The sequence below is a fragment of the Bombina bombina genome, chromosome 3, assembly GCF_027579735.1.
Source record: "Bombina bombina isolate aBomBom1 chromosome 3, aBomBom1.pri, whole genome shotgun sequence".
Taxonomy (NCBI): Eukaryota; Metazoa; Chordata; class Amphibia; order Anura; family Bombinatoridae; genus Bombina; species Bombina bombina.
In genome coordinates this window covers 706,839,385-706,865,690 of record NC_069501.1, presented here as the reverse complement: position 1 = coordinate 706,865,690, position 26,306 = coordinate 706,839,385, and the positions used below count along the sequence as shown (strand labels likewise).

The 26,306-nt window shown below is 36.5% G+C and overlaps 2 protein-coding genes across 2 annotated transcripts; one reads left to right on the top strand and one right to left on the bottom strand.

Annotated features, from left to right (window-relative positions):
- Positions 1-1,580: 1,580 nt before the first annotated feature.
- Positions 1,581-23,005, bottom strand: DERL2 (derlin 2). Its single transcript, XM_053704858.1, is given in 8 exon segments — positions 1,581-2,452; positions 8,979-9,075; positions 14,894-15,083; positions 16,403-16,465; positions 16,467-16,497; positions 16,952-17,058; positions 21,557-21,622; positions 22,802-23,005. Coding segments are annotated over 8 exon segments (789 nt in total). The 5' UTR covers positions 22,931-23,005; the 3' UTR covers positions 1,581-2,346.
- A 330-nt stretch (positions 23,006-23,335) lies between these two features.
- On the top strand, positions 23,336-26,104 carry MIS12 (MIS12 kinetochore complex component). The gene is given in 3 exon segments (XM_053704857.1): positions 23,336-23,403; positions 24,510-24,888; positions 24,890-26,104. Coding segments are annotated over 2 exon segments (666 nt in total). The 5' UTR covers positions 23,336-23,403; positions 24,510-24,534; the 3' UTR covers positions 25,202-26,104.
- The last annotated feature ends 202 nt before the right edge of the window (positions 26,105-26,306 follow it).

Sequence of the window (26,306 nt, the reverse complement as noted above, 5' to 3'; positions counted from 1 at the left end):
TTTTATTAGAACTGTTGGAAATAATTTTGTGCTGTAATTATTTTTTGTTTCTGGATACATATTACAAGCAGAAACAAGGAACAGCCATGGGGTCCAATGTTGCCCCCTACATATGCCAATTTATACATGAATTGGTATGAAGAACATTTGGTTTTTGAAAATGAATTATTTTTACGCTGTGGCGCTATATAGACGATATATTTGGCATATGGTGGGGCAACATTGGATCCCTGAAAGAATTTGTACATACTTTAAATCTGAACTCTAGGTATATTAAGTTCACCCTCACATATAGTGAGGAAAGTGTTAACTTTTTGGACACAAAGGTTTACAAACAGAAGGGTTCTTTATTTACAGATCTTTATCGTAAAGAAACAGATCGTAATACTATGTTACATTACACTAGTGCCCATCCACCTACACTGAAAAAATCTTTACCTAGGAGTCAATTTTTACGCATAAAGAGAATTGTTAAAGATATCACATTAGTAGAGACTAGACTACATGAGGAAGGCATACGTTTTTTACAAAGAAGTTACCCTGAGAAATTAAAGAAAGTATAGAAGAGAGGTTAATAGGATTCCACGACAAAAAGGCACTGAACTTAAGGAAAGAAAGAGCAAGGATGAAAAAATGAATTTAATACTAATAGTCCCAAGGTACAGAAGATTATTAGGCGTCATTGGCATATTATTAAAAACTGTCACCCAGACATTAAGATTTTTCAAGATCCTCCTATGCCAGCATATACACGTCCATACAATCTGAGGGACATGTTAGTTAGGGCAGACGTAGGTAGTCTTAAGAGAGATTCTACTAGCTATTTGAGTGCACAAAAAAAAGGCACTTTCCCATGTCTAGGTTGTTCCAGCTGCAATAGTGTTATTAAAGGTGATGGCTTTTCACATCCTATTACAGGTAAAAGATTGAACATCAAGGGCTACTTTACGTGTAATGCCACCTTTGTCATGTACCTGACTAAGTGTCCGTGTGCCAAAATTTACATCGGCGAAACGACACAAAGAGTAAGAGATAGAATGGTACAACACAAATCTGGCATTAGGAGAAAGGACATAGAAGCCCTGGTGGCTTGCCATTTTTTAGAGTTAAGGTTTCAGGTCATAGACTGGGTCCCTGTTCCCAGGAGGGGAGGTGACAGGGAACTGCTGTTAAAAAGAAAATAATTATTCTGGATTTATACCCTAGAAGCTTTAAAACCAAAAGGAATGAACAGAGACTTTGACTTGGGTATATTCATGTAATATAAAAAAATATGTATATATTTTTTCCTCAAAAAAAGATAATTTTTTTGATAGGCTAACCTGCTACATATCTGTATGTGTGTATTATGTTTTATTTCATTTAGTATTGAAGTTTCACTCCTCTGCCAATAGGGGGAGCTGGATTGAACCGGCATGAAAAATTTAAGTAATAGTTCAAGGGGAGGAGCCAGTTCACCTGGTTAAGGTATTTAAGGTTGTTGTAATACACAGTTATAATTGACATGACTAAGGGTATGTGACCCGAAACTTAGTCATTTTGTACCTGCTCCTACACACAGAATAAAGAGGAGTTATTGCATACAAGGTGGTGGTGGTGCTGCTGCTGTTTTCTTGAACTCCTGTATCAAAGCAAAAATAGTGGATGCATTTTCTCGGAAAAACCCTAATCACACCAAAGACTGCTTCTAAAAAAAATACTGATCAATGTAGTAAAAGAAAGTTGACAGAAAAGGATAAGTATGCATACAATTTAAAAACTAAGAGAAAATGTAAAAAATTGCAGCAGCTTAGAGTCAGGGAAAGGATCAAGATAAAGGTCAGCATAAATGGTGGGGATAGGATAAAAAATGGAATCAAAATGTTGCCAAACATTGTAGTTTTAAGAGTTGGACCTAAACCAGCAATGCTTAGGAGGATCATTTGAGGCATAAAATGTAATGTTGGTGTGAGCTTACAAACCACAAATACCAAGGTTTTTTTTTTGTTTGTTTTTTTAAAGACTTCCATACGTCATCTTTTGTATCAAAGAACATAAGAAAGACACGCAACAAGTTTTAAAAACCATTATACACGTATGCACGGTCTTGTTGACTATTGCTGGCTTCCAAACTTACAGTTCCTTGGTTCCAATAGTACAAAGTACCAATGCATAACCACCTCTGCAGAGAGGCACTGGTGAAAAAAAATGAATAGGTCTCCTTGGAACAGGCAGTGAATTATAAAGTGCTTCCTGTTCTGAAGAACTGTAAAGCTGTCTCTTGAAACAGGGAGTATTTGCATCCCCAAAACGTACTTTAAATAAAGTTCCCATCCAAGCTGCATTAATTAGCCGATACCGGTCAAATCAATCTCCCAGTCTCTGACCTTCGCCCCATGCAAATCCACCAGGACGATCTTCTGGCAGTGGGTTGTAATTAGGGTCTTCCTCCTGAGCATCAAAAATTGCTTTCCTGCAGAAAAAAAATGAAGGGAATGCAGTGTCACTTATTTGGTATTCTACATAGGGTTCTCATGGCCCTCTTTACTCTATTGGAGAGAAAGGAGCTTTCCCCCTTAACAAAAATCTATGTCTAGTAGAGAAGGTTAAAGGAAAACTCCTTGCTTTCAAGTAAAGCAGAGAGATAGGGGGTTTCGTCATAACTTCCTCCACTGAAAATATTTGTGTACATAGAACAGGTGATCACAATTTCTCTTAGGGATCACCTGCACCTTTTGAGGAATGTGTGAACCCTTATTTGAAAGTGAAGATGCCCTTCTTTCAAGAAATGTAACAAAAACGATACTATTACTTCAGATAAAGTAACGTAATAAGCGGCTACACTCACGAGGTGTTAAACATAAACTTCACAGTATACTGTACTTGACATCCCTCCATATGCTGTATCTATGTTTGTGAATAATAAAAGTGAAGTTTTATGTTTAACACCTTGTTGAGTACAGCCGTTTATTACATCATTATTTTCATTGATAGGCAGTCTGTTCCAGAGCCATGGAGTGCACCACTGCAGCAGTTTGGGCAATGTAGTTCCCTTCACCCTTTGGAAGATGCCCACAAGTGACTTGAAGTTGTGGTTTGCTTGCTGCGATACAATAAAAAAAAAAAAAAAAAAAAAAAAAAAAAAAAAACACACTCCAGTGATTTCTGCTGCTACTTAAATAATTAATTATGATTTGAAGAGCTAGCTCACAATTTCGTTGACTCAGCTTTATAAAATAACGTAAGAGTTAAGACATTGTAGTGTAAAGGTTTCCTATTTTATCATCTTCTCTCACTATATTTAGAACTTGAATATTGCAAGCTCTATCTGAATCATGGAAGAAGAAAAAAATTGTTTCAGTATCCCTTTAACTATCTTTCTCAACTCTCTCCTCAATTCCTCTAAATGATATGAACGTATTTTTGTTAATTTATCACTGTATGTAGCATTATTTAATATGGTATAAAATAAAAACAGTATTACTAAATGTTTCACAATGGCTTAAAGGGACATAATTCTCATATGCTAAATCACTTGAATCTGATGCAGTATGACTGTAAAAAGCTGACGGGAAAATATCACCTGAGCATCTCTATGTAAAAAAGGAAGATATTTTACCTCACAATCTCCTCAGCTCAGCAGAGTAAGTTCTGTGTAAAAAGTTATACTCAGCTGCAGGTAAAAAAAAAATTAAAAAAAATGAAGAAATGAACAGCAGCCAATCAGCATCAGCAGTGCTGAGGTCATGAACTCTTACTGTGATCTCATGAGATTTGACTTAACTCTCATGAGATTTCATAGTAAGCTTCCTTTACCTGATTGGTGAAATAATATGAGAGTGCACAATGCTCATCCCTTCTGCTGTCCTAGGACAGACACACTAAAATGCTGCTTAGAAATCCTTTACAATGGGAGGTGGCTACTGAGGAACCTTTGAGGTAAAATATCTTTCTTTTTTACATAGAGATGTTCAAGAGATATTTTCTAGACAGCTTTTTACAGCTATGCTGCATCACTTTCAAGTGTTTAAACATTTGGGTATTATGGCCCTTTAACATATGCAAAGAGGGGGTGAAGTAGTGGGTGGGATTGGAAGTGGTGAGTAACATTTTGTCCTGGCTAGTATATTAGGACATTAGACATTTTATAAATGAACTTTGATTTTGCCCTGGTATAAGCTTTAAAATAGCAGCAATCAAAAATGTATCTACTGCTAATGAGTTCTAATAAGAAAAAACAGCTGTCCAGTAGTCATTTTTGTCTTTGCATACCTTACCCAATTAGGGGGGCCCACTGTGTGTTAACACAGTATCTGAAGCAAAAGCCGGAGATATTGGATATCTAATTCGCACACCTTACCCTAGGGAAAGAGAAAAAAGAGAAAATAAAAAGAGAAAGGAGAAAGAGAGAGAGAGAAAATATCACAAAGAGACTAGAAGTCTTCCTGAAATATTTAGTAGCTTCAACATAATATTTCAAAGCTCTTACCACATCCAAAGAATGTAAGGATCTCTCCAAAGAATTCTTAGGATTAGGACACAAGGAATGGACAACAATTTCTCTATTAATGTTGTTAGAATTCACAACCTTAGGTAAGAATTTAAACGAAATCCGCAAAACCACCTTACCCTGATGAAAAATCAGAAAAGGAGATTCACAAGAGAGCGGATAATTCAGAAACTCTTCTAGCAGAAGAGATGGCCAAAAGAAACAACACTTTCTAAGAAAGTAGTTTTATGTCCAAAGAATGCATAGGCTCAAACGGAGGAGCCTGTAAAGCCTTCAAAACTAAATTAAGACTCCAAGGAGGAGAGATTGATTTAATGAAAGGCTTGATACGAACCAAAGCCTGCACAAAACAATGAATATCAGGAAGTTTTGCAATCTTTCTATGAAATAAAACAGAAAGAGCAGAGATTTGTCCATTCAAGGAGCTTGCAGACAAACCTTTATCCAAACTATCCTGAAGAAACTGTAAAATTCTAGGAATTCTAAAAGAATGCCAAGAGTATTTATGAGAAGAACACCATGAAATGTAAGTCGTTCAAACTCGATAATAAATGTTTCTAGAAACAGATTTACGAGCCTGCAACATAGTATTAAACCCCTATGACTAAGCATTCAATCTCCATACCTTCAAATTTAATGATTTGAGATCCTGATGGAAAAACGACCTTGAGATAGAATGTCTGACCTTAGTGGAAGTGGCCGAGGTTGGCAACTGGAACATCCGTAACAAGATCCGCCATACCAAAACCTGTGAGGCCATGCTGGAGCTAACAGCAGCACAAACGATTGCTCCATGATGATCTTGGAGATCACTTTGGAAGAAGAACTAGAGGCGGGAAAATATAAGCAGGTTGATAACACTAAGGAAGCGTCAATGCATCCACTGCTTCCGCCTGAGGATCCCTGGACTTGGACAGGTACCTGGGAAGTTTCTTGTTCCCAGGCCAAAATTGAAGAGCCCTGGGAATCGCACAGAGTTCCAAAATATTGATTGGAAATCTCAAGAAGCGAGATTACCAAACACCTTATGCTGTCAGAGATCCCCAAACAGCTCCGCAACCTGAAAGACACGCATCTGTTGCGATCAAAAACCAGGTTGGACGAACGAAAGAGGCCCCTAGAATTATACGATGGTGATCTAACCACCAAGTCAGAGAAAGTCGAACATTGGGATTTAAGGATATTAATTCTGATATCCTTGTATAATCCCTGCACCATTGATTCAGCATACAAGCTGGAGAGGTCTCATATGAAAACGAGCAAAGGGGATCATGAGACCTAAAACTTCCATGCACAACCAATTTCAAACGTCTCTTGTCTGTTAGAGACAAAGTCATGGATACTGAATCTATTTGAAAACCTAAAAAGGTTACCTTGTCTGAGGGAGATCAAAGAACATTTGGTAAATTGATCCTCCAACCATGTCTTTGAAGAAACAACACTAGTTTATTTGTGTGAAATTCTGCAGAACGTAAAGACTGAGCAGAGTACCAAGATATCGTCCAAATAAGGAAACACCGCAATACCCTGTTCTCCGATTACAGAGAAGTAGGGGCACCGAGAACCTTTGAAAAGATTCTTGAAGCTGTCGCTATGCCAAAAGGAAGAGCGACAAATTGGTAATGCTTGTCTAGAAAAGAGAATCTCAGAAACTGATAATGATGAATCGGAATATGAAGATATGCATCCTGTAAGTCTATTGTGGACATATAATGCCCTTGCTGAACAAAACGCAGACTAGTCCCTTATAGTCACTATTTGAAAGTTGGGTACTCTTACATATCGATTAAAAAACTTTAGATCCAAAACTGGTCTGAATGAATTTTCTTTCTTTGGAACAATGAATAGATTTGAATAAAACCCCAGACCCTGTTCCTGAAACGGAACTGGCATGATTACCCCTGACAACTCCAGGTCTGAAACATACTTCAGAAAAGCCTGAGCCTTTACCAGATCATGCGGTTGAGAGAAAAAAAATCTTCTCACAGGCGGTCTTACTCTGAATCCTATTCTGTACCCCCTGAGAGACAATACTCTGAATCCAATGATTTTGGAGCCGAATTGAACCAAACATCTTTGAAAAATTTTATCTGACCCTACCAGCTGAGCTGGATGAGGGCCGCACCTTCATGCAGACTTGGGGGCTGGGTTTTGATCTCTTAAATGGCTTGAATTTATTCCAATTTGAAGAATGCTTCCAATTGGAAGCAGATTCCTTGGGGGAAGGATTAGTTTCTGTTCCTTATTTTGTCAAAAGGAACGAAAACGGTTAAAAAGCTTTAGATTTACCCTTAGGTTTTTTATCCTGAGGCAAAAAAACTCCCTTCCCCCCCAGTAAACAGTGAAATTATTGAATCCAACTGAGAACCAAATAATTTATTACCTTGGAAAGAAAGGGATAGCAATCTGGACTTAGAAGTCACATCGGCATTCCAAGATTTGAGCCATAAAGCTCTTCTAGCTAAAATAGCTAAAGACATAGATTTAACATCAATTTTGATAATATCAAAAATGGCATCACAATGAAATTATTAGCATGTTGAATCAACATAATGCTTAGACAAATCACAATCTGATACTTGTTGTGCTAAAGTATCCAACCAAAGAAATTGCAGGCCTAAGAAGATGACCTGAATATAAAATAAGCTTTCCTTAGATAAGATTCAAGTTTCCTTATCTAAAGGATCTTTTAAAGAGAGTTACTATCTTCCATAGGAATAGTAGACGTTTAGCAAGAGTAGAGAGATAGCCCCATCAACTTTGGGGATCTTTTCCCAAAACTCCAATCTAACTTCTGGCAAAGGATACAATTTTTTAAACCTTGAATAAGGAATAAAAGAAGTACCAGGCTTATTCCATTCCTTAGAAATCATATCAGAAATAGCATCAGGAACTAGAAAAACCTCTGGAATAACCACAGGTTTATAAACAGAATTTAAACGTTTACTAGTTGTAGTACCAAGAGGACTAGTTTCCTCCATATCCAATGTAATCAACACTTCTTTTAACAAAGAACGAATATTCTCCAATTTAAATAAATAAGATTTATCAGTGTCAATATCTAAGGCAGGATCTTCTGAATCAGATAGATCCTCATCAGAAAAGGATAATTCAGTATGTTGCTGGTCATTTGAAATTTCATCAACCTTATGAGAAGTTTTAAAAGACCTTTTACGTTTATTAGAAGGCGAAATGGCACACAAAGCCTTCAGAATAGCATCAGAAATAAATTCTTTTAAATTTACAGGTATATCTTGTGCATTAGATGTTGAGGGAACAGCAACAGGTAATGAACTACTACTGATGGATACATTTTCTGCATGTAAAAGTTTATCATGACAACTATGACAAACCACAGCTGGAGGTATAATCACCACAAGTTTACAACAACACTTAGCTTTGGTAGAACTGTTATCAGGCAGCAGGGATCCAACAGTGAATTCTGAGACATCTTGCAAATGTAAGAGAAAAAAACATAAAGCAAAATTATCAATTTCCTTATATGGCAGTTTCAGGAATGTGAAAAAATGCAAACAGAATAGCCCTCTGACATAGAAAAAAGCAAGAGGCAAACCGTCAACTAAGACGCCGGAAATGACGAATTGCGTCAACAAATGTGACTTTGCGCCAAGAATGACGCAATAAACTTTAGCATTTTGCGCACTTGCGAGCCTAATCTGCCCGCGAATTTGAAAAATGACAGTCAATTGAAAAAAAAAAAAAGACTATACTCCAGGTAAGAAATAATGTCTAAAAAATGCATTTCCCAGATATGAAACGGACAGTCTGCAAAAGGAAATATACTGAAACATGAATCATGGCAAATATAAGTACAATACATATATTTAGAACTTTATATAAATACATAAAGTGCCAAAACATAGCTGAGAGTGTCTTAAGTAATGAAAACATACTTACCTGAAGACACCCATCCACATATAGCAGATAGCCAAACCAGTACTGAAACGGTTATCAGTAGAGGTAATGGAATATGAGAGTATATCGTTGATCTGAAAAGGGAGGTAGGAGATGAATCTCTACGCCCAATAACAGAGAACCTATGCAATAGATCCCTGTGAGGAAAACCATTGCATTCAATAGGTGATACTCCCTTCACATCCCTCTGACATTCACTGTACTCTGAGAGGAAAAGGGCTTCAAAAATGCTGAGAAGCGCATATCAACGTAGAAATCTTAGCACAAACTTACTTCACCACCTCCATAGGAGGCAATGTTTGTTAAAACTGAATTGTGGGTGTGGTGAGGGGGTGTATTTATAGGCATTTTGAGGTTTTGGAAACTTTGCCCCCTCCTGGTAGGATGGAGAGAAAAAAAAGAAAGAGAAAAAAAAGAAAAGAGAAAAAAAAGGAAAGAGAAAAAAAAAAGGAAAGAGAAAAAAAGAAAGAGAAAAAAAAAAAGAAATCTACTCCATATTTATCCATTATCTAAAGGCGTTACGCTTATAGTGAAGAAAACAAAAAGTACTTACAAGATGTATGGTGTCTTAAGTATTCTTCCTCCTCCAGGCTGATTTGGAAACACGTCCTCCAAAAAGAAATATATATGTCCAACTGCAATACCTAATATAAATTAAAAGTATATAGGTTACTAAATTAAAGCATTAAAAAGCAACATTCTAATGCAAACAATACATTAAATATTTACCATTAGTCAATCTTATTATGTCTGAACCCTTTAACTGTGAAGCCATTTCCACCCATCTGCTGAGCTGTTTTGGAGTTTTTAGATGATGTCCCACTCTAAGTCATTTTTCAGTGAGAAACCCACATTTATATTTTGTCCCAGCAGTATATATATATATATATAATATATATATATATATATTTATATATATATATATATATATATATATATATATATATATATATATATATATATATTATATATATATATATAATATATATATATATATATATATATAAGTGTGAACACCCTTTTATAACTGGGGATGTAGCTGTGTTCAGAATTAAGCAATCACACTTCAAAACCATGTTAAATATGAGTCAGTACACGCCTGTCATCATTTAAAGTGCAAAAAGGATAGGATGGAGCACCAACGTTAGTTATAAAATAAACACTTTTATTTGTAATCATTAAAACATAAAAAAGGTTATAACAGGAACAAGGTGGTGTTGCCCTAACAGGAGTCAGCTCGTACAGCTGACATGTTTCGGCTTGTTGCCGTTAATCAAAGCTTTGATAACGGCAACAAGCCGAAACATGTCAGCTGTACGAGCTGACTCCTGTTAGGGCAACACCACCTTGTTTCCTGTTATAACCTTTTTTTATGTTTTAATGGATTACAAATAAAAGTGTTTATTTATAACTAAAGTTGGTGCTCCATCCTATCCTTTTCTTGCTGATTCCTACAATTGACCATCAGATGTAGAGCACAGCACCACGGAGACCACTCCTGCTGGTTCCCTGGAGCCCTTACTCGACACACTGTATACCTGATTGGATCTGCACAGCTGTCCACTCAATCGTAAGCCACCAACCGGAAGCAGGAGTGCGAGAAACGTACACGCCAACCACACCCCCTCCCTCGAAACACGTCTGAGGAGGGATAGCAGAGGAACACCAGACGGAGGTGCCCGGAGCATCAAGGGAGCAAGCCGGGGGACGGCCATCCAGAAGCAAAGGCGTCTTGACCGAGTTTGGTCACCCACGTCCCCAGGATAGCCGGACGAAAGAGAGGTGAGGGGGCAGTATGTGTTTATTCGTGCTGTTTGGGATAATCCTTATTTATTTTTTGGGGACATTTATCAGCCGGGTCTGACATAAGGAATTATTGGTACAGAACGGCATAGAAACAGCTGTGCACCGGACTGTTTTCACAGTATTGTGAGGGTTCTCATTTTTGTATATCATTAAAGTGCCTCTGAATTAACCCCAATAAAGTTCAGCTGTTCTAGTAGGTCTTTCCTGACATTTTGTTAGTCGCATCCTACAGCAAAAGCCATGGTCCACAGAGAGGGTACAAAAGAATTTCCAAGGCATTAGATATACCATGGAACACAGTGAAGGACAGTCATCATCAAGTGGAGAACATATGGCACAACAATGACATTACCAAGAACTGGATGTCCCTCCAAAATTGCACACTCTTAAACTAATACTTTGTTGAAGCACCTTTTGATTTTATTACAGCACTCAGTCTTTTTGGGTATGAGTCTATCAGCATGGAACATTTTGACTTGGCAAGATTTGCCCACTCTTCTTTGCAAAAACACTCCAAATCTGTCAGATTACGAGGGCATCTACTGTGCACAGCCCTCTTCAGATCACTCCACAGATTTTTCAATCAGATTGAGGTCTGGGCTCTGGCTGGGCCATTCTAAAACTTTAATCTTCTTCTGGTGAAGCCAATTCCTTTGTTGTGATTTGGATGTATGCTTTGGGTCGTTGTCATGCTGAAAGATGAAGTTCTCTTCATGTTCAGTTTCCTAGCAGAAGCCTGAAGGTTTTGTGCCAATATTGTCTGGTATTTGGAACTATTCAGAATTCCCTCTAGCTTAACTAAGGCCCCAGTTCCAGCTGAAGAAAAACAGTCCCAAAGCATGATGCTGCCACCACCATGCTTCACTGTGGGTATGGTGTTCTTTTGGTGATGTGAAGTGTTGTTTTTGCGCCAAACATATCTTTTGGAATCATGGCCAAAAAGTTCAACCTTGGTTTCATCAGACCATAACACCGTTTCCCCACATGCTTTGGGAGACTTCATGATGTGTTTTTGCAAAATGTAGCCTGGCTTGGATGTTTTTCTTCGTAAGAAAAGGCTTTCGTCTTGCCACTCTACCCCATAGCCCAGACATATGAAGAATACGTGAGATTGTTGTCACATTGTACCACACAGCCAGTACTTGCCAGATTTTCCTACAGCTCCTTTAATGTTGCTGTAGGCCTCTTGGTAGCCTCCCAGACCAGTTTTCTCCCTCCGTCTTTTCATCAATTTTGGAGGGACGACCACAGTTCTTGGTAATGTCACTGTTGTGCCAAATTTTCCTCCACTTGATGACTGCCTTCACCGTGTTCCATGGTATATCTAATGCCTTGAATTCTTTTGTACCCTTCTCCTGACCGATACTTTTAACAATGAGATCCCTCTGATGCTTTAGAAGCTCTCTGTGGACCCATGGCTTTTGCGGTGGGATGCGACTAAGAAAATTTCAGGAAAGACCAACTGGAGCAGCTGAACTTTATTTGGGTTAATCAGAAGGCACTTTTAAATGATTTGCTATACGAAGAGAGAAGCGCATCTACCAGGAACGAACAACAGCTCAGTGGCTTGTTCTATGGAGATTTACCACCTGGAAGCAGCTCCTTTTAGACCAGTGTGCTTTTCACAAAAGAAAACTTTCCTGAAGTATATCAGTCTAATCCTGCAAGTAAGGTCAGTCCAGCACTTTAAATGATGGCAGGTGTAATGCCGACTCCTATTTAACATTATTTTGAATGTGATTGCTTAATTCTGAACACAGCTACATCCCCAGTTATAAAAGGGTGTTCACACTTTATGCAACCATATTTTAGTTTTGTTTGTTCTCTTCCCCTCCACCCTAAAAGATTTGTTTGTTTTTCAATTGAGTTGTACAGTTTATAGGTCACATTAAAGGTCGGGGGTAACAGGGGTATGTAGACTTATTATATTATAATAATATATATATATTAATATATATATATATATATATATATATATATATATATATATATATATATATAATACGTGAGAACTCAACAAAATGTTATCACAGTGATCAACTGGCTATAAAAACCTGTACAGGGGCTTTTTTTAAAGTGGGGCTTCTGGGTGTTAATCTAGGCCTTTTTGATGACCTACAAACAGTGTGGGTTTTATTTTTTACATATATAAATTGTTCTTTAGTACTGTATCCCCAAAACAAAAAGGGCTTCCGTAATCACCCCAGTTGAATAAAGACTGCAACCGAGGCATTTGCATGGTCATAAATCTTAAAGGGACATAAAACACAATTTTTTTCTTTCATGATTCAGATAGATACAATTTTAAACAACTTTTCAATATACTTCAGTTATCAATTTTTTTTCTTTTCTTGTTATCCTATGTTGAAAAGCAGTAAAGTAAGCTTATGAGTGTGCACGTGTCTGAAGCTCTATATGGCAGTAGTTTTGCAACAATGTGTAAATTGGCAGGAACACTAGATGGCAGCACTAGATGAATATTGAAGGTGATCTGATCAATTTTTGGTGTTAATCCGAATCTTCCTCCTCTATTTTTAGTAGCAATACTATTTTTGATTGATCATCCTCCATTTGACTTATTATACTAACTAAAACTACTTTTTGAAGATATAACTCGATTAGGCATCTGTTCAGTCTAGTAATGATCAAATTATAATAGCCTTAGGGTTATACTATTTAAAGTTTAGGTGTGTTACATTGGGTTAGTAAGAAGTCATAACTAAATAAGCCCATAGTCTATGGGTACCTGTGTATATACATGCATATGACCAGTCCGCCATAATTTAGATATTGCAATAGGGGTAAGACATAATATGATGCATATGCAGTATATACAGGGAGACTACTACTACCCCCATATAGGGAAATAGCTCTATGTAGCATTTACCACTTGATAACACCCCTATTAACAGACTTATGAGCATTTTCCTAGTATCTCTAAGTTTTAAATCTGTAATGTCTTATATTGGTAAATAATAGCCTAAACTTAATATGAAATTATTTAAGAGCATAGTATGATGTGATTTAAGAAAATGAAAACACTTTAGTCTTACCATCAGTATGGTGTTAGTTAACAAAATGCCAAGTTCTCAGGGAAGCTACATAGTTAACCTTTAATTACTGCAGCACAGACAGCCAATCATGGTTAAGGGAGTGGTATAAGGCTACAGGTTTTACTTTGACCATTAGTTCTATGATTAAGGGCCAGCCAAGGGCCGAAACATGTCAGACTGAGTCTACCCTTGTTCTGTGCTTTTTGTTTTTTAAGTGCCTGATGTTGACATTTTATGGAGAATAAAGAAACCGCTTTTTTACCATATCCGGTGTTCGTTTTGGTTTAGCACTATTTCCGGTCATGTAGTGCTGCAGGCATGTGCACGCTACCTACCTAGGTATCTCTTCAACAAAGAATAACATGAGAACAAAACAAATTTGATAATAGAAGTAAATTGGAAACTTTTCAAAAATGGTATTCTCTAGCTGAATGAAAGATTTTTTTTGGGTTTAATGTCCCTTTAACTGTCATGTGCCATCATGTGCAGTTAATTAGTTAATTAAGCAAGTAAAAAATTAGCTTTGGGATAAGCCACAACTTAGAAGCAAAACTGGGAGAGAACAGCAGTCTGAGGGTACCCTGCAAATTTACCTAAATTTGGTCCTGTGCCACTTGATATTTTTAGGAATATATTATTTGTATATTTAACAACTATAAATTATATATGTGGCTCTTAAAAGGGACAGTAAACACTTTGAGATTGTAATTTGTGGATTCTCCAGGCTTGAACACTGAAAGAGCACATGGCAGCCAGGCTACACAAACCTAACCTTGCCACACATCTGGCCCCCAATTTTGCAGTTTTGTTATGTCTTTTCTGCTGATGCCAAGCATTAGACAGTAACAAGCCCTGCCATCTACAGCCTCAAATCCAGACTGGTTTATTCTGATAAGGAAATTGCAGCAAACAAGATGTTAATCTCTTCTAATTATAGTTCTTTCAGGTAAAATGTTTATGTAATTGAAGACTGCAGATTATTTTTTCATTACAAGGTGTTTAGTGTCTTTTTAAAAGGACATAAAACAAATAGGGACAGAGACAAAATATAATAAGATGTACTTTAAAATTACTTTACCTGCAAATTTATACTGCAGTGCACAGGGTTTATCTACTGGAGCTGCCTAGAAGCTATGAACTCAGTTGATATACAATGCCTGTGCCTAAACACGGATAAGGGTGTGTGGAGTTGGCTGCTTTTAGGCAGCTCAGCTATGCAATTCATTTTGCTTATTTTTGAAAGTTTTAAATACTTGCCAGCAAATTTATAAACAATTTTTTTAATGCAAACTATTTTTAATTAATTAGCCCTTTCAGGATATGCACAGATCTCAACCCTGTTTTTATGTCCCTTTAAGGCTTATAAATACATACAGGCCCCATCACTGGTTACAGTTCTTAGAAGAAAAAAAATGCACCTAAAGAAAAACCTGTTGCAAAAAATAATAATTACGATGTGGATTAATAAAACATTTTTGGTTTTATATATAGATTTGTTCGATTTGGGTCTTGAAGACCCACATCACTGTGTACATTCTACTACAAATGGTATAATGCTATTCAGCTGTATTAAATGCATTACTCGTTGAAGCGAGTTCTTACCCAGCAGAATCCACAATAATAGGGTTGCCCAGCAACAGGGAAAACCCCATAAGCACCCAAGGCAGGAATGGAGCTTGAAACTTCAATACACCAAGAAGTTTCATGCGTACATAAGGATTTCTTCTGCTCCAGACGTACACAAGCATTATTGTAAAAGCTTGACCTAGGAAGACTAAATTGACAAACAATCCAAAGATCTGGAGGCCAAAATTAAGGAGAATTGTAGATTAAAAAAATAAAAAACAATATATATAGTACTCATTCGCTCAACAAAATGCTTGAATGTGATACGATTTCAGTTGCATTCATGCTAATTAGTAGATGTGAACAGCCTTACAGAATAATTTAAAGAAAATAATAGTGCAATAAGAAAATAAAAATATGCTTTTTATTGCATAAAGGATTGTCATCTGTGTATGTAACCCCCACAAATAGGTTAAATCCAGCAGTTGCATGTTCAGCCTTGGTACAGCACTGCTGCTCCAAGGCCTGAACATGCAACTGCCAGCTACACACATGCTGACTGTCCAGCTGCACTGCCACTCAGAGATGATTTTAGCTATGTTTTAAAGGGGCATAAAGTTGCAATATGAAAACACAGTTTTTGTGTTCCAGTAATCCATTTGCAAGCAATAGTGCTATACCAAAATCTAACACTTTACAAGCATGTTATTATTGCCTCTGTATATCCCTTTAACACATTGGGGCAATTCTACATTAAAAAGAATGCATTTGATCATTTATTATTGTCTATTAGGACTTTAAGGAAAAAACAGCAATTATAGGATTACAAAAGGTCTAAACAATCACTAGTGAGCATGTCTAAGTCAACATTTGACACCATACTGGTTTGGGTGTTCTTTCTGAATCTGACTGTATAGTACCTAGCTCTTTTTTTTTTTTTTTTTTTTTTTAAGCAGGCTCCAAATAACATTAATCGATACTTTGAGATCTTCCAATACACATGATAAAAATACCATTAGATTACATTCAATGATCTGGATTGAGTCTCCAAGGTTCGTATTCAAAAAGATAATTGTATGTTTTTTATTTAAGATGGAAGTACCATAATGTGTTTTTAAAATATTAACTTTACATCTGTAATCCACATCTTTTAGATAAGGGTATGGATTGGACTTCCTAACAAATAATGCTATTACGAGCACTCACTCTCTGGTAATAGCAAATGTATACAAGTCTCACTAGTCTTATGTAGCATGGATGTTCATTCAGTGACACCAGCAACACTCTGTGATCAAAACAAACAGTAAAGTCAAAATTAAACTTTCATTGATTCAGAGAGAGAATGTAATTTTAAACAATTTTCCAATTGAATTACATTATCTAATTTGCATCACTCTTGGTATCCTTTCTTGGAGGCGTAGGCTCAGGAACAGAAACACACTACTGGGAGCTAGTTCAACACAGCTGGTGAGCCAGTGACAAGAGGCATATATGGTAACTCACCAAGTGTTATCAGTATATAAATTATGTAGAAGTGTAAAGAAAAGGATACTGCCATTAAGAGACCACCAAAAAGGAACATAAATACAAAATCTGCTGTTCGGCCTCGGAAAGAGGCCTTCTTCAAGCATTCTGCAGTACCGATATCTGTAGCAAATCAGAGTCAAGGAAAAACTGCATGAAAGTAACATATAAAAAAGGTGAACAAGTAGAAGACGACCAGAAAAGAAACTAAAAACGTTTAAAATGATGCAGTACATAAAAACATTGTGTTTAACATTCACAGAAAAGCCTAAGCTAAAGATGTTAAAGACAAACTTTAGCACAGCATCATTACGTAACAATCACATAATGCGCAACCACAGTTAAACTCATTTTTGTAGTCCCAGCAGTAATTTGCATATCTACAAGTTATACTCAAGAGGAAACAGTGTGTTTCAACTCCAGAGAGCTCTTAGTTTCACTACATATTACTGAATGTCAGGAACATTTTGCAGAACACTCCAAATTCTAAAAAACAAAATGTAACTTGTTAAATATTGCTTTGCTGTTTTACATGCAACTACCACTCTATAGCACTTTCCATTGTAATATTGAAAACATGTATAGGCATATCACAATACCATAAAGGATACAGAAAATCATATTAATAAAAAAGTTGAATCCAACTGGTCCAAAAAACAAGAAGTTTGTGAATAAACGCCATACCTATTACATACAAAAATAGAAAACATAATTAAGCAAGTGATTAATCATTACAATATAAAAAAAATGGTTAGGCTACATAAACATAACGTTAAAATATTTTCCCATTTCAATCAAAGATAATCTAAAGTATTGTTTGAATGTCAGTGATTACAATCAACATGTATTACATTATTAATACTTGTACATTATTTAAATCATAAAGCATAAGCTGTTTTGGTAATCATGGTTAAAGAGATAGACAACTTTTGTTAGCTATGACATAATTTAAAATTGATAGTGTTGAATACAGACAAGAAAATAAAACCTGTTTTTAATTATAAAAATTAATATACAATAACAAAAAATGTTCTGCATTTTGCTACACACTTTAAAAAGGACAGTAAAGTTAAACTTTAAAGGATCGATTGGCAGTGGATCTAGATCTGCCCAGAGGAAAGCCCCAAATGACAGGGGGTGAAACACATATTGGCAAGTGGAGCGGGTGGAGACATTAGCATGAATAGCGGTCTTGTGTTCCTGTTCAATTCCTCATATCAACCTTTTGCTGGGTAAGTCCCTCTGCACGTTAAGCACTACTCGAGTGCCGGGTCGGAATTAGCTGTAATATGTATGGGAAGGTGAAAAAACTAATTCTGAGGGCTTTATTTAGGACATTTTCCTGGACTAAGGTGATAACGTCAGGGATCCTCTGTATTCCCTGTATTAGTCTCGCTATATGAAACACATATCCTATGCCGACCCATGGAGAACTATGTTGTGCCAATAGATTAAACTCCATGTGTGTATACCCAATGTGATATATGATATATGTTCTCTGTTATATAGAAAGCTCCTCTGTGCTTGCAGCAATGTGACATTTTTACAATTTTTATTAAATTTTGCTACTATTAATAAAATGTTATTATTTTCATTTTTGAGTGCGGATTTCCCCATTCTTTTATGAATGTGGTGCTACATCTTTTTCTAACTTTTGCAAATGTAAAATTAAAAAATAAAAAGGTATAACCCTCCAAAAGTTTACTTAACTTACCTGTAATGCTGTCCTCTTCTGCTCCGCTGTTTTTCAAAACTGTATCACAGGCTTGCTGCGCTAATCCCCAGCACACATGATCTCGCAGTTTAACTAGCGTGCTCCTATGCTGGGGTGAAGCAGTCGGCGGCTTTACCCAGCATGGGAGCATGCAACATTTGTTTAAATGGTGTGATGATTAGACAGCAAGCCAAATGACACAGTTTTGAAGATAAAAGAAGAGCAGAAGAGGATGGTGATGCTTTATTTTTTCACAGCTGCGGCTTATCTTAACGTTAGCGCTGCAGAACCTGTTGGCACTCTACAAACTACCCTGATAATATAAATACATAATTCTACACATAGTGCAGAATTATGTAACATTAATAACTACGTTTATTATCCCTTTAAAGTCAACTCAGGACTGCCGCAAATCCAATCTGTAGCGCTCATCACACAGCAGAGCATGCGGGTCCCATGCAGGACTTTAACTATATAATTAAACCCTTTTGCATTTGGCGTTACAGTGCCACTAGTGTTAAAATTACATGCACTAATGTGTATTTTTAACACTAAGGTCCCTTTAATGATTCAGAAGACGAAAACTTGATAATAGAGGTAAATTGGATAGTTGTTTAAAATTACATGCTCTGTTCTCTTGGTATCCTTTCTTGAAGAGTATGCATAGGTAGGCTCTGGAGCACAATGCACCACTGCGAGCTAGCTGAACACATCTGGTAAGCCAATGACAAAGGGCGATGAGTATATAGCCACCAGCTAGCTCCCAGTAGTGCATCCTGCTACTGGGCATACCTAGGTGTGTTTTTCAACAAAGGAACTAAAAGAACAAAGACAATTTGGTAACTGAAGTAAAATAGAAAGTTAGTTCAAATTTCATGTTCTATTTGAACCATTAAAGTTTAATTTTGCCATTACTGGCCTTTAATTTCATTTTCACAAACAAATACTTAATCAGAAATAATAAAATTATTAAGAATAGGAAATTAACAAAAAAACTGAAACCCAAAATTGACTGAAATAAAATAAAAATAAAGTGTACCCAGGTAAAATTATAGCAACATTAACTACTGCAAACCCCTAACTTAACATGTTATGCTATTTACATGCAACCTACACAATATAAAGATCATTAAAATCCCTACCTTATGATACCTTTATAAAGAACAATATCCCTGTAGTAAGGAATAATCAAATAGTTTAACAAAGGGGCATGGAAATAAACATTAAATGAGATAGTAAAGTAAAAATTATACTTTAATTATTTATATTGAGCTTGCAGTTTTGAGGAACTTTTCAATTTTCTTCTATTATCAAATTTATCTTTGTTCTTGTAGTACTAATTCTTAAAATAGAATACCTAGGTAGCGCAGGCAGAATCAGCAATGCACTGCTGGGAGCTAGCTGGTGATTGGTGGCTGCACATATATACACCTTTTGTCTTTGGCTGAGCAGGTGTGGTCAGCTAACTCCAGTAATGCATTGCAGTTCCCGAAGCTACTCTTCAACAAAAAGATACTGAAAGAACAAAGCAAATGAAATAAAAGAAGTCAACTAGGAAGTTGTTTAAAATTGCATGCTGTCTTTGGGTTATTAAATAATCTATTTTTCTTAAATACTTTGTTAAAGCTTAACTCCTTTCCATAAGAGCATGTGTAGGTAGACTTAGGAGCATGCATGTGTCTGAGTACACCACCTGAGCATGGCTAAGTATATTCTCACGTAAAAGGAGCCATGGTTAAAGGGACAATCTAGTCCAAAATAAACTTTCATGATTCAGATAGAGAATATAATTTTAAACAATTTTCCAATTTACTTTTATCACCAATTTTGCTTTGTTCTCTTGGTATTCTTAGTATAAAGCTAAACTAGGAGGTTTCATATGCTAATTTCTAAGCCTTGAAGGCCGCCTCTTCTCTCAGGGCATTTTGACAGTTTTTCACCACTAGAGGGTGTTAGTTCATGTGTGTCATATAGATAACACTGTGCTCACACACGTGGAGTTCCAGTGAGTCAGCTCTGATTGGCTAAAGTGGATGTCGGTCAAAGAACTGAAATAAGGGGGCAGTTTTCAGAGGCTTAGATACAAGGTAATCACAGAGTTATAAAAAGTGTATTAATATAACTGTGTTGGTTATGCAAAACTAGGGAATGGGTAATAAAGGGATTATCTATCTTTTTCAACAATAAAAATTATGGGTGTATGTAGACTGTCCCTTTAACAGAGCATATCAAAAGAAAGAGGTACATTGAGGCAAAGACAGAAGAGGAGCACCGTCTGTTACAGTTCATAAAACTTCCCTTATTTATTTCATTAAAGGGACATGAAACCCAAAATTTTTTCTTTCATGATTTAGAAAGAGCATACAATTATAATCAACTTTCGAATTTACTTCTATTATCTAATTTGCTTCATTCTCTAGATATTCTTTGCTGAAAAGCATATCTAGATATGCTTAGTAGCTGCTGATTGGTAGCTTCACATAGATGCCTCCTGTGATTGGTTCACCGTGTGCATTGCTATTTCTTCTTTAAAGTATATCTAAAGAATGATGCAAATTAGTTAATAGAAGTAAACTGTAATGTTGTTTAAAATTGTATTCTCTACCTTAATCATGAAAGAAAATGTTTGTGTACAGTGTCCCTTTAAAACAGAGAACCATATAAATATGCACTTGTACATCCAAAAAGTGAAGTCATTTTACGTGTTTCAGCGTAAAGCCGTTAGTCTGAGGCAAATCATTTAAAAATGTAAGCTCTATCTGAAAGCAATTTTTTTTTACTTCCATGTCCCTTTAAAGATAGGAGTGTCCATAAATATTTTTCCACACAAATCATAACCATCTTCTATTTGGTACTATCCCATTATACAGGACGGCTGCAAGACCTTACGTGATCCGTTCTCACTGTCGTTTTTAGAAACAGCAGCATTACCCTTCACCCCAGAAAAAAGACTGATTCTTACCCATTTTAAATATTCCAGACCAGCACACTGAGGGTGCAGACTGATGACGGTGGTAAATGTTTCCTGTTATTATAGAGGGCGTATCGGTAACAAATGTGGAGTTGGTGGACAAGTTTCCTGACAGGTGTATTGGTGGGCGGAGCTGTGGTGATGTAGAAGAGGCAGCTCAAGACTCACATTTGTCACCAGAAAATAAACTGTATCCACACAAACTATAATGCAGAATGACGACAAGTGGATGGATTAAAACCATAGAGTCCATTGTCAGGGAGCAGCTCTAGCACTGAGGTAAAAACCATAAAGCCAGAGTCAGGGTATGCTAGGCTTTTGTGACTGTAATAAGTTCAGTCTTACAGCAAAGTTAAAAACATTAGGTACATAACTGTGGTTACTGAGGTAATACTATGACTAACAGCGCTGCATTTACTAAGAACTACAGGGAGAACAGATCACATGACGTCAAGCAGCTCTTTTTATTTCAATAAAAAAGGGGAAGAGGTACTTACCTGATAATGCCTAAATATTAATTCTGGGTTAAAGTACAGCTGAAATGGTGTTATCAGTTCTAATTGCTGTAAATCAAACAAACAATAAAATGGTGAAGACAATGCATTTAACTGTTTAATCGTTCACAAAATCGAAGTTGTTACTAAGAAATACAAACAACATTGCAAGATTACATCTAACGTTGACCATAAGAGGGAAAATAAAAACTCTAAGGAGGATGTTTATTGCGGAAATGTGTGTGGAATAGTATTGAATACACACGATTAAAGTCAACAAAGTAGCACGCCAAAAAAAGTGTTAAAGGAACATGAAAACATTTTTCTTTCATGGTTCAGATAGAGAATGCAATTTTAAATAACTTTCAATTGTACTTCTATTACAAAATGTTCTTTGTTCTCTTGGTATCTTTTGTTGAAAAGTAGAGAAATAAGCTCAGGAGCGTGCACTTTGATACAATGTTATCTATTTGCAAGCCCATTAGATGGCAGTACTATTTCCTGCCATGTAGTGTTCCAGACACCTCCCTAGGTATCTGTTAAAGAATACAATGATAACAAAGCAAATTTGATAATAGAAGTAAATTGGAATTGTTTATATATATTTTTTAAAATTATATTTTCTTTCTGAATCACAAGAGCATTTTTGGGTTTCATATCCCATATCAAAGAATGTTTTCTACACTAACAAGAATCTAACGTGGTTTCTGATTTTGTTAGCCAAATATATTCCACGCAACTGTAATTTCAATATCCAAAACCAATCTTACTTGGCAACTAACTTGATGTGCATAAAAATGTGCCTGTAATACACTTGTATCACCCTAGTGTAAACTACCTAGCATAACGGGAATACCTAAGTAAACAACACTAGCTAACAAGTGTCTATGACAAAATACTTCAAAAACAAGGTAGAGCGTCTATTAGTAGTCCGATGTGCAAATGTTAATAGTACAGTATATTATTGGCGAACTGAAGCTATTCAGTGACGTGTCGCCGACTTTATGGTTAGAGCCGCATTGTTTACAAACACTACGGCCTAGAGGTGACGCTTACAACTAAGACAACTGTTTTGACATCAGCTCCCTTGCATGGCTACTGTTCAGTGCTTACCGTACACTGACAGCTTAGTGAGTGCCGTCGTTATGCAGTGTACCAGCTATGAGACTATAAAACGGTAGTATAGTGTATCAACTAAAGCATGTCCCGTAGCATAATACACCGGCCAGACACAAATTGTATCCTTACCACAACCGCTGTAGTGAGCACACACGACGTAGTATAAGCACGGGTTACCGGTGGAATCTGCATATACTCCTGCCGGAATGTCTGGTACGCCATCTTGCTGGCCCTACTGTCATCTCCACCCACTAACATCTGAAGCCTCTACACACACTTTGAAACGCATTTACCAATAGGAGCATAGTCACGCCTCCTAAACGCTTTCTTACTGGCTGTTTGAATAGTCGGTTTCCTTTTTTTACCCATTAGTGATACGTCTATTTACCATTGGTCCGCGTATGGTCTAGTGCTTTACGCTGATTAGTTGATGTGAACAGCTCCTATATCATATTGTAAGCAAGCATGCATAAATACAGGAACAGTAGCCTTAATATATGCCCGAGATAAGAATAATAGCAGGTGTTAATTTCTATAGAAACATTACAAAAAAAAAGTCAATTGTACATGCCCGAATTAAACATGGCACTTCTGCGGCACTGTCGTTTTGTGCGACTGTGACGTACCACCGCGAGTCTTGATTGGGCAGATTAGTAGAACTGTGTTTCTTGTAGCTAAGCGCGGAAATTACGAGTAACGGCTACAGAGGGATCAGCTGACGCAAAAAGCAGGTATAACTAATTTATGTTTTATAGGTATTTGCTTTAAACTGCACACTATCAGTAATATTCACCATTGTACACCCGTGTGCTAGAGCTGTATTCACCCGTATTGCACTCGTTGCATTTATACATCAATTTCGACGTTTTTTGTCTGTGAGTTACTCTCACACATTATACCCAATTCTCTCCAACAAACCAACCATATTTTTAGAATACAGTTTGTAAAAGTCTCTAAATATGGAATATGCCACCTTATGATATTCAATATATAAATCAGAAGAAACATATTCTGAGTTTAAAGGGACATTAAAGTCAAAATTAAAGGTACATTGTTCAGAGCATACAATTTTAAACAACTTTCCAGTTTACTTCTGTTAACAAACTTGTTTAGTTCTTTATGTATCCTTTGTTAAAGAGTAATCCTATGTGAGCTCAGGAGCATGTATGTGTCTTTAGCCATCTGGCAGCATAGAGTATATGTTGCATTCTTTGGCAGTTGTGCTTGCAACTATGGGGTCGATTTATCAATTATGAGCAGACAGGGGCACATATACGCGCCCCTGTCCACCGCAGCTCGCCTCTGGCGGGCTGAATTCTGCACAATCACTATTTTGTGCTCTTGTGCAACGCCGCCCCATGCTAGCGCACAGCCAATCACACGCGGACAGGAGCGGTCAATCTCCCTGGTCGGACAAGACTGGGGAGATTGAAATTCACCGCCTTAGAGGTTTTGAAAGGTTAGGGAAGCATTAGTCTGATCACCGCTGCTTGTTAAATACGGACTACAGGTTCTCTGGTGAGAACCTGCAGTCGAAGGGGGTCGAAAGGCTTGCAAAACCTTGATAAATTGGACCCCTTTGTATATCATTGGTGTAAACATTGTTGCAAACACTGCTTTCGATTTCTAAAGACACATGCATGCTCCTGAGCTCACCCTAGGATTATTCTTTTAAAAATAATAACAAGAGAACCTAAGCAAAATTGATAACAGAAGTAAATTGGAAAGTTGTTTGAAATGTCATGCTCTCTCTAATCCATTTAAGTTTAGTTAAGTTTTTTAATTGTTTTGTTTTTTTTGAGCTGTTATGAATCTATATTTACGTCTTTATTTACAGATCGATCCTTACAACTGCCAGCAAAATGTCTATTACTCCAATGTGCTATGAAACTCAGTTTTTTGAGTTTACTCCTCAAACATGTATCCTTAGAGTATATGTGGCTTTTCAAGACTACTTATTTGAGATGCTGTTGGTTGTGGAAAAAGTAATCATGATGAAATTAGAGAGTTTTCCAAACTCTAGAATAAATAACTTCCAGATTAGAGAAAGCACAGAAAAGTATCTGCACTTCATAAATGAACGATTCAATAACTTATTTCAGAAAATGGAAAAATGGCTTCTAAAGTTGGTGCTGAGCATACCCAAGAATATTCTGCTGTCAGAAGATAAGGTTCATTCGCAGTATAACTACAATAAGGAGAAGTATGACCTGCTACCAGAGTGAAACTGAAACCTTGAAAAAACAGTATAAGGCTGAAAGTTTTGCTACTCAGTCACTTATGGCAGAACTAGAGGAGCAGAAGGTTGTACAGGCAGAACTAGAGAAAATACTAACTTGGTTTGATGGGCTTGAACAAATTTGTAGAGCTCATGGGAACCTTGACTTAAAAGAAAGTATCACTTTTATGACTCAGAGCTCCAGGAAACTCCAAGATAATATAAAGGAAATCAATCTAAAAAATAGAAAGAGCAAAATGGATATGTCATCTATGACTCCAGTTTGTGTACGGACCAGGAAGCCAAAATAAGGAATTCTGAATTTGTTGCCTTTGTAATATATGTATATTAAAACATAAGTGATTATTACTCATTTATCTTGCTGAAATACACAAATCTGTATATACTTTTGTGTTTGTATCTTGCAATTAAATGGACATTAATGAGCAAAAATAGAATGTCGTGCTGGAACATTTTATTATTGCACTGTTGCTTTAAATATAATTTTTTAACATCTGCTAAAGGGGTTATAAATATAACTTAAAGGGACATAATACTCATGCTAAATCACTTGAAACTGATGCAGTATAACTGTAAAAAGCTGACAGAAAAATATCACCTGAGCATCTCTATGTAAAAAAGGAAGCATTTTACCTCACAATTTCCTTAGCTCACCAGAGTAAGTCCTGTGTAAAAAGTTATACTTCAGCTGCTGGTAAAAAATAAATAAAATAAAAATGTAATTAACTACAGCCAATCAGCATCAACAGTGCTGAGATCATGACCTCTTTTAACGTGATCTCATGAGATTTCACTTCTCTCTCATGAGATTTTATAGCAAACACGAGTGTGCATGAGGATCACTCCCTTGCCTGTCCCGGGACAGGCATACTGATTTGTCCTTTATAATGTGGTGTAAATACTTAGGACATTTTGAGGTAAACTATCTTTCATTTTTTACATAGAGATGTTCAGGTGCTATTTTCTAGTCCTCTTTTTACAGCTATGCTGCATCACTTTCAAGTGTTTCAAAATTTGGGTATCATGGCCCTTTAAATCAGCTCCAAACCAGTAGTGTTCACTTATCTAGAGCTGAAGATGACCTGAGCCAATCATGGATGACAAATGTTCATAACTGCCAATCACCAGCTGTGTTTATAAGGTGGCGCAAACAAATGCTGATATCCCACTTTGAATAAACCTCGTATAATATATATATATGTGTGTGTGTGTGTATATACACTTCTAGGGTGGATAGCAAGTGAATGGATAGGACAAACTACTGTATAACAACTTGTTTAAAGGGACAGTCAACACCAGAATTGTTGTTTAAAAAGATAGATAATCCCTTTATTACCCATTCCCCAGTTTTGCATAACCAACACAGTTATAATAATACACGTTTTACCTCTGTAA